The sequence below is a fragment of the Pelecanus crispus genome, chromosome 6, assembly GCF_030463565.1.
Source record: "Pelecanus crispus isolate bPelCri1 chromosome 6, bPelCri1.pri, whole genome shotgun sequence".
Taxonomy (NCBI): Eukaryota; Metazoa; Chordata; class Aves; order Pelecaniformes; family Pelecanidae; genus Pelecanus; species Pelecanus crispus.
Window position 1 is genome coordinate 47,689,883 of NC_134648.1, and position 12,513 is coordinate 47,702,395.

General features: G+C 53.2%; 1 protein-coding gene across 1 annotated transcript; it reads left to right on the forward strand.

Annotated features, from left to right (window-relative positions):
• Positions 1 to 4,916: 4,916 nt before the first annotated feature.
• EIF2B2 (eukaryotic translation initiation factor 2B subunit beta) lies at positions 4,917 to 12,508 on the forward strand. The gene is made up of 8 exons (XM_075712073.1): positions 4,917 to 5,079; positions 5,772 to 5,892; positions 6,454 to 6,602; positions 7,386 to 7,549; positions 7,826 to 7,921; positions 8,817 to 8,954; positions 9,662 to 9,728; positions 10,655 to 12,508. Exons 1-8 carry the CDS (start codon positions 4,917 to 4,919, stop codon positions 10,810 to 10,812), a joined length of 1,056 nt encoding a protein of 351 aa, XP_075568188.1. The 3' UTR covers positions 10,813 to 12,508.
• The last annotated feature ends 5 nt before the right edge of the window (positions 12,509 to 12,513 follow it).

The following is a 12,513-nucleotide window of genomic DNA, read 5'->3' on the forward strand; positions in this document are numbered from 1 at the left end:
CCGGGCCACGCTTTGTCTCGCCCCAAGGGCCTGGCTTCCTGCAGCCGCACCAGGTTTGCTCAGGGGCTTCTCCGAAGCCAGCCTGGAGGGACAGACCCCCGGCATCACCTCCTCTGCGCCCCGGCCAGCCTGCCGCACGCCCTCTGAGCAGAGACAGAGCCACAGCCAACACCTGCGCGGTGCCACCGAGCTTTCTGAGCCGCTTTTGCCTTTGGTGGCACCAAGCAAAGCCAACGCCTTTTCCGGGTATGAAGGCCCGGCACACCGTGAGTGATGCTGGGGCCAGCACCTCCTGCCCAGCCCCGCACTGCTCTCCCTCGTCCCTTGCTGGGGCTTGTTTTCCTACATGACATGCAGCGACTTCCCACACTTCCCTCTCCTCTTCCTGACCAGCCTGGCCTTTGAACTGGCTGCCTCCAGCTGCCTGCATCCCAAGAGGAGACCTGGGGAACGGCCACAAATGGACACGCTGACGAGTGAGGCTCCACATCCAGGGGAGGCATTTGGATGCCAGCTTCCCATGCCTCTCCCGGGGGCCAGGAAGGGTGAGGGGCAGCCCAACCTCTACTGCTTCCACAATGAGCCCTAGAAAAACCCTCCAGCTTCATGGCCTCGGTCTCTATTTTTAAGGCTCCAAAAAAAAGAGGGGGGCGCAAATGGCAAATTTGCTGGCAGGAGAGAGTGTCCCTGGGCCAGATTCAGAACCGCCTACTTGTTTCCCGTAGGGATCGCAGACTGCATCGGTACCGCAAGGGTCTGGCTACGGGCTCGGCCTGCCCGCGGGTGCTGCATTGACGTGAGGATGAGCCAGCAGCCGTTTTCTAGGCAGCGACAGGCGCACGTACACGTAGGCTGCCAAGCAAGGAGCTGCATCAAATCCTTTGCTAACCTGAGGCGCTCAATCTGTCCTGTTACTCCCCACAGCAAGCCCTGCCTGTTTCTCCTCGGCCGCCCAGGCAGTTATGGCAGCCACACTTTCCTGTGGATGATCAGTTTAGGGGACAGTTGTTACCAGGGTCATCAGCGAAGACCAGCAGAACACGTGCCCTGGTACCTGCAGTCAGCTGTGAATTTCAAGCATGTTAAAACTGCCGATGACTCAGGCAACGTGTGTGTGCGCCTCCAGACCCACAGAGCTTTCCAGCTATTCACGTACCTGCTTTTGATCACTGGCTGTTTGTTTGGGTTTTTTTGGTCTTCTTTCCCTGGAAGCTCGAGTTTTAAACGTGCATTCAGCACTCAATTCAGCCCATCGTTTCCATCCCCTTCACTAAGTGACCTACATTCTCCCCTGTAGCACAAACAAAACACTGGTTGGGGCTCTCTCAGGCCTTCAGCAGATTCACTCCTGCCTCCACATGTGTGGCTGTAAGAGCTTCGGGCTTGAGACATCCCCTCTGTTTTTATCTCAGGCCTTCGATCATGGACCTTCCAATGAGCAATCATGTCACACCAAAGACACCTTTGGTGCATCCTTCTCCTTTGACCATGCTTTGTGTTCCCCCCACTCCCACGTGCCACACCATCCTTAACTGCTCCTCAGTCACTCGTGCTCAGCAGGTGGACTAGGCAACAGTGATGACCCTATGCTGCTGCTGCTTGCATCACCTACCCAGTCTTCACAGTCCATGCTGTGCTGACAGCCTGCCCTGTTGGGCTGTGGCTCTGCTGGCTCTCGGCTGCTGGCTCCTTCCTTTCGCCTGCGCTGAGCGTGAGCAGCTCACTTTGCTTAGCCGGGTATTGCAGACGAGTCCAATTACTTGAGTTCAGCAAACTCTGATTCCCCTCCCTGGCATTTCACCCAGCCCACTTATCCGCTGAGAGTTTCTAATCCAAACAGCCTCCCAGCACACAATGTTCCAGTGCTCCCAGGCTCTACCCAGCCTCCATCCTGCCTTCTCCTCCCTCACACAAGCATTTTGGGGATAACATTCAGCCCCCACGGATGCAGAATTCACTGGGTGGAGTGGAAGCAGTGTCCCCAGCAGCCATCCTTGAGGGTACAGAGCAGGACGCTGTCCTGGGCAGGCTGGCAGCTCCCTGAGATGAGCCTGATTTCAGCTCCTCTGCAGGCCCAGAAAACGTGCTGCCTTACTCAGCCAGCCAGCTCAGCCCCTGCTCAGCTCTTTTGCCCACAGCACCAGCACCGTCTGCAGTCATGTCAGCCTCCTCGCTTGCTCACACACCAGATGAGAAGCTGCAGCAGCCAACTCTGCTCCAGGGAACCTGAATACACCCAGGAAGGGAAGAAGGGTGTGCTGTGCAGGAGGTAGCTGTCTGTGGCTGAAGCAGGAGAGGGGGGTCCCGCTCCGTAACGCCCAGCAGCTCTGGATCACCAGGTGAGTCTCCTTCCAGCTGCCATGGGATGCACACACGCACCCCCACACACATTGCCTCAGCCAGCACAGCCTGCAAGGCAGCAAGATTTTAGCCAAGTACACCAAGATGTGCCTTTCCAGCTGCTTTCCCCACATGCCCCACACTCCCTGCGCTGCCCTCGCTGCCACTCCTCTTCCCCACTCCCTCTTTTTCAGTCCTCCTGGGTACTCCTTGCCTAACTCACTGTGTCCTGGCAGCAGCTGCTGGCTAATGACAACCAGATGCCTTGTAGCCACAGTCCCTCCAAGCAGCCAGAGCCCATGGTTTGCCTTTCAGCTCTCCAGAGAGCCGCAGGTTCTGTCTCAGCTCTCCTACACAGGGCTGACAGCTCCTGAAATCCCCATTCAGAGGCTTTCATTCATGAAATACAAGGCAGCAGACCAAGCATAGGACTCTTCCCCTCAAGGGACACTGGACTGCCGGCCGTCTTTGGCCAGCTGTGGCAGCAGTGCCCAGCAGAAAGTGCTGTAGGGAACAGGGCAGGAACAGTCTGAGCAGGGAAAACCTCTGCAGCCTGGCAAGGCACTGAGAAGAAACTGCCCTGCAATAGTTACTGGGACTGGAGCAGGGAATGTAAACAGCCCAGCATCCACAAGGAGGTCATAACCTCAGAGTCCGGTTTCCCTTCCTCTTCTCCCTCCTGTCTAATCTCCAAGAGCCGCTCTGTTTACTAGTGAGATAAGTAAACAAACAAAGAAAAGCTCCGAAGCAATGATTTTTTTTTTTTTGGCCAATTCATTGCATGCCTGGTCCCAGGGTGCATGCGTGGGAGCTGTCTCTGCATGCCATGGCAGCTGGCACACAGCAACACATGGGGATGGCCAGCGTCAGAGTCAGGCAGCTGATGAGCACAGGCAGCCGATGAGCGCAGGCAGCCATCCTCTGCCTTGCCTGCAGCGTAGCTGCACAGAGGGGCAAAAGGGGGAACCGCATTACCCTGCGCAAATGCAGAGCCGGGGAGGCCCTGCCCCAGGGAGACTCCAATTTATGTAAGATGGAAGAAAACAGACACCTAAAGCTGGGGAGAAGTGGGACAGAAGGCAGCGGGGAACAAGATGTGCCTGGTAAGCACAGTGGGGCCCGGCGCAGCCGAGCCAACAGCAGGGCAAACCCTGTTAATCTCTACTGACTCTCTCCAGGGGCAAATGATGAGACTAGCTCATCAGGGAGGGGAACTCTGACTTCCAGCCAGGGCAGCAGCACCCACCAAGCACATCCAGGCAAACCCAGATGTGTTGCCTTTCGCCAGGCGTTTGAGGGATGCGGTGAGCTTCCTTCCCCAGGCTGGCAGGTGCTCTGGCTTCCAGGCACACAGAGGCACTTGGGAAAGCAGCAGAAGACAGAGGGGTGGAAGGATTCTCAGCCCAGCCCAGGCTTTGGGTGAGAAATCACCTGCAAAACGTCCTCAAGACACAATGCATAAACTGTTGGTATCTTGCCGAGGACCCAACAGTCCCTGGATGGCAACTGGCTGTGGGGCGAGTCCTAAGAGAATCAGACAAGCACAAAGAAGATGTGATGAGTGCTCAAGGCCCTACAGGCCCCTGCAGGAAGCGCCCGCTGAAAGCTTCCAGCATAAACCAGTTTGCTTTGGTTTTCTAATCTAAAACAACAGGACACAGAGCAGAGCCATGGAGTAAAGTAGCGCCGCAATGAGAATTACACCGTGGCTCCTGCCTGCTCCCTGGACACAGAGCTCCAGGAACTAGACACAAAGGAGCTACATTCCTGCCTTATCCAGGGCCGGTTCTGGCTCTGCCAGCAAGAACAATTGGGCTGCCAGGAACTGCGCCTTTCCCACCCCATTTGCTTTGGCTCTTTGCATCTAGAACACTGCACAGTCCAAAGTAAATCCCTGCATATAGGCTCTCCCCGCTGCTCGGCACAGACCTGGCTCCCTCCCTCCTGCCCCGCAGTACGGACACCGCGTTCCCCCTCGCAGGCCCTCCCCGACGCCGGCCCGCAGCGTTCCCCTCCACAGAGGCGTCAACGCTGGCGTGCAGGCCCGGCACTTCCCCACGCGGAGGGAACCCCGCCGCTCCGTCCGCGCCGGCCCGCGGGACCCGGCCAGCCCACGCCTCCCGAGCTCTGCCGGGGACGGGCACGCCAGGCCCGGCGCCCACCTCAGGGGGCGCCTCCCGCTCGCCCAGCTCCAACGCCTTCGCACCCGCACGGGACCTCGCCGCCCGGCACCGAGGCCTGCAGCGAGGCCCGGCCCGGCCCTGCCGCCCCTCCGTGCCCCTTCCCTCGGTGCCCGGCCCGCCGCCATCCCACAAGCCCCCGCGCGGCCGGCAGCGTCCGGCGCGGCGAGCGGGGTCAGGGGTCACCGCCCGTCTCCCGAGTTACGAGAGAAACGCGCCCCGCCAGCCCTGGCGAGCCGCAGCCCACCTGCCGACCGCGCTTCTCATTGGCTGCGCCGCCGCCGCGGGGTGGGAGCACTTTGGCAGCCTCCGCCAATGGGAAAGCGGGACGGCGGAAGCGGAAGCGGTGCGTGCAACAGCGGAGGCCAGCCGGGCCGGAGTGCCGCCGCCGCCGTCATGCCGGGCGCCGCCGAGCACGGCTCGGAGCTCTCGGAGCAGATCGAGGCCTTCGTGGCGCGGCTGCGGGGCGGCGGGGAGCGGCCGCGCTCCGAGGACACGGCGCGGCAGACGCTGTCGCTGCTGCGGAAGATCATCGGGCACGGGCGATGGAGCCGGGCCGGTGAGGGCTGGGCGGCGGCGGCGGGCAGGGCCCCGTGTGGCGCCGGGAGCACGGGGGCGGCAGGACCCCGTGCAGCGGTGGGGGGAGCTGTGGGAGGGCAGTGGCGGGGGGCGCCCCGAGGCCGTCGGGCCGCGCTGCTGCTGGGCCCGGCGCTCCGGTGTCGGCCATCGGGTGCCGAGGGAGCGGCGAGGCCGGGGCAGGCCCGGTGCAGTGCCGCTGGCGCTGCGGCCCGCGGGGGCTGGGGGCCTCGCTAGCAGGTGCCGGTGGTCCTGGGTTCCCAGTGCTTGTCCTGTCGCACCTCAGCCCTGTACAATCCGCTGCGCTTACCGGTGTCGCTGCGTGAGGAGCCACAGGAGTCTCCCCAGCTTCAGCCACGCTCTGTCCTCAGTGGCGGCAGTCCGGGCACTGACCGTGCCGGCAGCGGGTGGCTTCCTCTTGCACTAAGCTCACTGCTTGTGGTCTTCCATAAGTTTTGAGTCTGCATTGTGTCCAAGTGATTTATGCTACAGAAAACCCTATGGAACCAACCGCTCTGCGAGTGGCTTTCTGCTGGCATCTCTGTACGTTTTCCCAGTGCTGCGTGACCGGTGCCAGGGCCAGCTTCTGGCCGTAGGGCTGTTGTGGCTGCGTTGATTTGATGCTTGTGCGGGTTCGCTCTGGGCAGTGATAACCAAGGCCCTCCCGTCTTTCAGGGGAGCTCATGGATCTGATCCGGACAGAGGGCCAGAGGATGACGGCAGCCCAGCCGTCTGAGACGACCGTGGGCAACATGGTGCGGCGAGTGCTGAAGGTCATTCGGGAGGAATATGGCAGGTGAAGCACCCTTCCCTTGCTGCCTGTACCCCTCCTAGGAGCCCAGAACAGTCCTCCCGCGTAGTGTGTTCTGCTGCAGCTGAGACCCCTTTAGTTTCCATCACCCCCTTTTCCCACCTCTCCTATAGAGGGATTCAGCAAGTTTAACATCAAAGGAAACCTGTCGTTTTCAGCATAGCTGATGACATTTCCTCTAGTGAAACTCCGCTTGGCATATGTATTGTGGGTGTGTGAGAACAGTCTGTGCCCTGACCTCGGGCTGTTCTCTCCTTGCATTCCCAGGAGGGACCATCCCGCTGGGGCAGTAGCCTTGAGCCTGCTCCTCATCCGTGGGCTGCAGCGTTTGCACACAGCTTAGGAAGGCGCTTCCTGGCAGAGCTTAGGGTGTCTTTCTGCCACAGACAGCTAGGGAAACTCTTTGGCATGGCATGGCGTTCCTCCTGCGTGTGGTTTTCCCTCCTCTCTGTTCACATCTGCGTGCGCTGCGCTGTGGGGACAGTACTCAGCCTGGCTGCGCCCCTGTGCTCTCTCCCAAGGCTGAAGGGCTGCTTCTCCCCGCAGGCTTCACGGGCGCAGTGAGGAAAGCGACCAGCAAGAATCCCTGCACAAACTCCTGACTTCCGGAGGACTGAGCGAGGATTTCAGCACCCCTTATCCTCCCCTCAGAGCTAATGTTATTGAAGCTATTAATGAGCTGCTAATAGAGCTAGGTATGGTACGGATGGGTCTGAACTACCCCATGAGGGAGCTTCTTATGGATGGTACTGATGCTTCCCCCTGCTCTTAGGGGGAAAGAAAACAGCAAGGATCTGGGAGCCTTGATCTGAAGGAATTAAAGAACTGAAGTCCTGCTGCTCCCAGGACTTAGTTTAAGTCCTCTTTGGCTTACAGGGAGATGGGTGGAACACTGCAGAGGGAACAGTATGGGTGGATATTGGCCTGTGCTCTTGGTCTTCTGGGAAGTCTTGAGTTGAGTCCTCTGAAGAAGAGTATCAAAAATATGCCAAGGTTGGACTAAATCCCTATGCACATATAACCTGACCCTTGTGCATAAAGCACTGTCATACATTTTTCTTTCTCTGCAGTCTTGTGACAGATTGGGCACCCGGCTCTCCTTCTGGGACCCAGGTTGTCCTGCCTCTGCTTTCCATGTGGTTCTAGTGCTACTGAACTGTAAAACCATTGAATTTCTGTCACTAGTTGTTGGGTGGGCACAGTGGTTGTCTGGAATAGTGCCGATGCAATCCACTCCCCTCATGATGGAGTTTTCAATATAGCTATTTCTATGAGTAGCTAGGGAGCACTGGGCATTCAAAGGCCAGTTTCTTGGTCCCTCTCCACTGCTAAAAAGAACGGGGAGAAACACTGCTCCTGCTCTACCAGTGCTCATAGCATTGCTTTAGCAAAAAACGATCTTGTTGGAGGGCAGCCCTAGCAGCACAGGTGTCGCTTTTCCTGGCTGCTTTTCCACCTACGGCTTCCTTCTGTTACAGAGGGCACCACTGATAACATTGCTATGCAGGCGCTGGAGCACATCCACTCCAATGAGGTGATCATGACAATCGGCTACTCGCGCACTGTTGAGGCCTTCCTGAAGGAAGCTGCCCGCAAGCGGAAGTTCCAGGTCATCGTGGCGGAGTGTGCGCCATTCTGCCAGGTGAGGCCTGGGCTGGCCGTCCTCTCCAGGTGCCACGTTGTCCCGTGCGTTCTTACTTGTCTCTGGAGGCAAGCTGAATGTTACGGAAGTTCCTCTGCAGATGAGACATTGAAGACAGCTCGTTATCGTACCCCGTGTCCTTCAGTCAGGGGGCTGTATTTGTGCTCCACTGCTTGGTATTTTTGCAGTGCAGACAAGAATTGAGTGCTAATATCTCTACAACTGCACTGCAGGAGCTATGTCCCAGAGGACCAATTGGATTCTCCCTCTTTTTAGGGTCACGAAATGGCTGTCCGACTATCTAAAGAGAACATTGAAACTACTGTCATGAGTGATGCAGCTATTTTTGCTGTCATGTCTCGAGTCAACAAGGTAAGGAGGGCTCTACTGGAGGAGGGAGTCCACGGCAGGTTGGGTGCTTAGGCCTCCCAAACCAGCTGCAGGTCCCAGCAGTGATGGATGCGTTTCTTCACTGAAGACTCAAAATTGTAACAATACGTATTTACAGCTGGGGTGGAGATTCAGTGTGGAACCCCAAATCAGAATGATGACTAACTGCACGGTGATAGGTTTTTCTGCCTTAGTGGCTAACAGGCAGAACTGTTACAAGAAACCAAGCCAGGAGACCTCAAAGGATTAAACTCAGTTTTTAAAGAAGATGGAACAAAAAGCATTTCCAAAGGGAAGAAACTCCCCTTGCCTGGAACACAAGATGGGTGGTGAAGGGAATCACCAAGGTGTGTCGGGGTGGTAAAGGGAATCACCAAGGTGTGTCGTCTTCACCAAGATGAAGACTTGGCACCCCAAACTTAAAAAAAAAAAAAAAAAAAGTAACATAATAAAATCAATCCACACCACTTACTTATATATTTTAAGCTGCTTTATGTTATTCCCATTTTACAGCAAGAGAATTGTTGCAGCCAGCAGTCAAGTTACTTGTACCAAGCTTACTTTGCAGGCTTCTAGAACAATAGGGAACACACCCCAGTTTCTGCTCGGTGTTCCCTGTGGTAGAACATACATTTGTCCTCTGTGCTGGCCTCACCATGCTGGAGTCGTGCTCTTGTTAGAGAGGAACGTCTCGGTGCAGAGCCAGTGCCAGATGAAACAGATCAGGCATCCAGCTGCCCTTATAACTCCAGCCTTTGGCTGGCTGGCTGTTCTGACAAACTCCTCCTCCAGCTCATCCGGCAGCGTCTGAGCCAGGAAGCATTCCTTCCCCAGTTTGCCATGGAACATGCTATCTAATGCTGATTTGCCTTTTAAGGTCATCATTGGTACAAAGACAATCCTGGCCAACGGCGCCCTGATTGCTGTGAGTGGGACTCACACTCTGGCACTGGCAGCTAAACACCACTCCACTCCGCTCATCGTGTGTGCCCCCATGTTCAAGCTTTCACCACAGGTACGTACAGCAGCTCTTCAGGACTGCACCTGCTCTACATAGAGATGGGGGTGATTTTATGCTTGTGGGAGCTTAGGGTGGAGAGCGCCATCTGTCCCAAGGCGAGGTTGGTAAATGAGCCATCTCCCCCATCTAGTGCTGTTACTTCAGGTAGGAGACCCTCACCCAAATCTGGCACACCTCAGGATCTCCTTGAAGCACCCTCCTCTGCCATATGTGCTGAGTAAGCAGTGTATTGGGCATAAGGATGTAGATCACTGCCTACTAGAGACTGACATCACCATACTTACTTCTCTTCAACCACAGCAGATTTCAATTTGTATCTTTAGTGTTGAAAGACCCTCTGTCCTGACAGAGGAAGTAGATGGAGATGGAACAGTTTAGAGCTCCTTACACTCAGTACTTTTTCAGTATTGTCAGATGAAGTTGCAGACTGAGGAAGTTGCTCCTCTGCTCCAGTTCCCTAGGCTTTGCAGAAGGGCAGCCAGGTCACAGAAGGCTCTAAAGCTCTGAGGAAAAACCTTTCACCTGTAGATGTTGCAGAGGTTCTAGGCACAGGCACTATGTAATTATTGTAAACAGATGTAGTATCACCTGGCAAGTCATCTTCCTCGCTTTAGTTCCTTCCAGCACCCAGGATCTGTTTTCACTAGGATAACGAGGCAGTCTCTTCTTTTCCTGACCTTCCTGTACTCTTTCTCATTCAGTTCCCTAATGAAGAAGATTCATTCCACAAGTTCGTGTCACCACAGGAAGTGCTGCCATTCACAGAAGGTACTGGTTCTTCTTCATACAGGCTGGTCAAGCTGGTTCAGGCTATAATTTTAAAAATTTTTTTAATAACTCACACAAAATTTAAACATGAGATTGTCCTGTAACCCAAGACAGAAAATCCTTTCCTGTTCTCTTAAGCAGAAAAAAGTGCTGGGAACCATCCTATTTTATACATAACGGTCTACTACAGGAAGTACAGAAAAAGGATTTCCTTTGAACACCATCTTTGCACTTTTGCTTCTGCTCTGAAATAGTCAGTGTTTTATTATAGGATTGTGATAATGGTGCCAGGCAGGTGGCAGTTTTCTGTGGGACAGAGCACATGCCCCACACCGAGGGCAGCTTCCTTTCCTTCCTACAACTCATGTTAACTTCCTGAAACTTTGTTATGTGATCCACTTGTTGAAACCCAGTATCTCTGCAATGGAGATATGCACAATCCCACACAAGCAGCATCTTTAGAAAGGCATCAGCTCCCAAGCCCATTTTCAGATAGCAAAGTCTCTTTCAAAGCCCTGTTTCTATGTGACAAAGACTTTTGAAATGAAGATAGCAGGTTTGACACAGGTTTTTGGTTTAGGCTTTCTGAGCTTTTCTTTAAATAATAACTTTGGCAGCATCAGGATTCTTGTATTCCAGTTACATTCTGGCAGGGTTTTTGGCAATTAGTAAATCGACATCAGAGGGGGTCTGGGGTTTTTAATCAGTAAAAACTACCAAAAGAGAGTGCTGCTATTCATCCAGGATTGCTCTAGGCCTGTAATTCAATGATGTCAGTGAGGAAGTTGAAAAGTATTCAGGATATTCCAGTGCTGACTTCAGGGTGGCATGTGCATAGCCAGTTTCTTAGGGGCTCGGGAAGATGTGCAGAAGTCTACATGTACCTTGAGTTCCTTTGTCTAATATTGCTGCTCTTCACTTTACAGGGGAGATCCTGGCAAAGATCAACGTTCACTGCCCAGTGTTTGACTACGTGCCTCCAGAGCTCATTACTCTCTTCATTTCTAACATTGGGGGTAATGCACCTTCCTACATCTACCGCCTCATGAGTGAGCTCTACCATCCAGATGACTATGAACTGTAATGCCATGAAGCACGTCACTCTCCATACTCTTCCCATCTTTTTCTTTAGAAAGATACAACAGCTAATTAAAGTGTATGTTGCAAAGACGGGTTGCTGCGGGGAATCAGTGGGAAATTTGCTCAGCAATGTCTTTGCTACCCAAAAGCAACAGAAGGCAGAGCTCTTGTACAGGTATTGATCTCTCTACTGTGTTAGAAGCCACGTGTTGCTGTTAACTGATTTTGAAACAGCAAGGCATACGTGTAACTCTGGGGCAGCTAAGCTGTTACTTCAAAGTATGCTGCAATAAAGGCTGTTTACAGTGATCTCACAGTTAAGCAAGTTTTCCACATACAGTTACTTTGTTTCTCTAAGTAGCAGGAGTTTTACCAGTGTAGTGAGTTGCCTGCGCCTATGAGGAAAGGCAACTTAAAGCAGGCTTTAGGGTGGGCTTTCACATATGAACGCCATAGGAATCCATTGGCAACTGTCTTTCAAATGGATTTTTTTGGCAGAATTTTCTGACAAGTTTTGATGAGTTGCTGAAATATAAAGCAGCTTTTTGTACAATGCTGGAACGGAAATTCCATTCTTGATGAAAGGCAGACCTTTAGAAGTCCCGTCAGTTAGCTGCTTCACCCCTGTGTCAGAAGGCAGAGCTCAAGCTCTTGCTTCGCTTATTGTAGTCTGAGGGTCTTTCCTCTCCTGTACTGAGTGACTGTGATTATTCTTCTTGGGTGGACATCTTGTCTCATTCAGAAAGTTCTTGATTTTTGTGAGGGGCAGCATGGAAGGTCTTAGAAATCTCAGGCTCTTGCAGGTCAGTCAGATCACTTTTCCTTAGTCAGTGTATGGCAATACACTACACCACAGTTAAGGCATCAAATGAAAGTAGTTTCCACTCCTTATTTTACTTTTGATTCGGCAGATGTCAGTATCTCTCTGATTTGGTTTTAAGTTGGATGTCTGTGATTAAACAAAGATATCATCTTCTTCTCCATCCTGAAATAAACTCTACTCCTCTACCTTAGGCCAAGACACAAAATAGAACTGGAACCTGTAAAAAAAAAGTCTGCCTATTGTAAAAAATGCTGTGGGCTATTTAGTTATTTCTGTGGAGGTAAGTTTCTGCACCCTGAGAACATGGGGCTATGCTAGGATTTAGAAATCTCTCACTCAAGAATGCAAACTGCAGGGAGCTGGAGAAAACAGCTGGGTGTGTCATTCATTGCCTAGTTAAATAAAAAGAATGTTTTTTGATCCTAAGTTGGCCTATACATACTATAAAGCTGGTCGATCCTCATTCCAACCACTGCCATGAGCCCAAGGAAAGAGTTCAGTGTTAATTTTATTAATAAATACCTCCCCATTTTCAAAGCACTATAAAATACATTAATTAAAAGACTCCTCTCTATTATGCAAAATCATGGTGTGCTTGCAGAGAAAAAGCACTTTAGTAATGGTGAGTGGCTGCAACTTCTTGCCTCCGATAGTCAAGCACTAACATAAGGCCCAGGCTTACAATGTAATTCCTTAATGCTGAAGATGCTTCTCCAGGCTACAAGGGTGGGCTCCTCCTGCCGTGCTCTCCTGGCTGGTCTCTGCCTCTTAGGTCAGTAGTCAGAGCAGAACTTCAGTGACCACACTGGCTCAGAAACTTGGCTCCACACAGGGTATTGTTGTCTAACAACAGGGGGACCTGGATCATACCAACACTTCTAG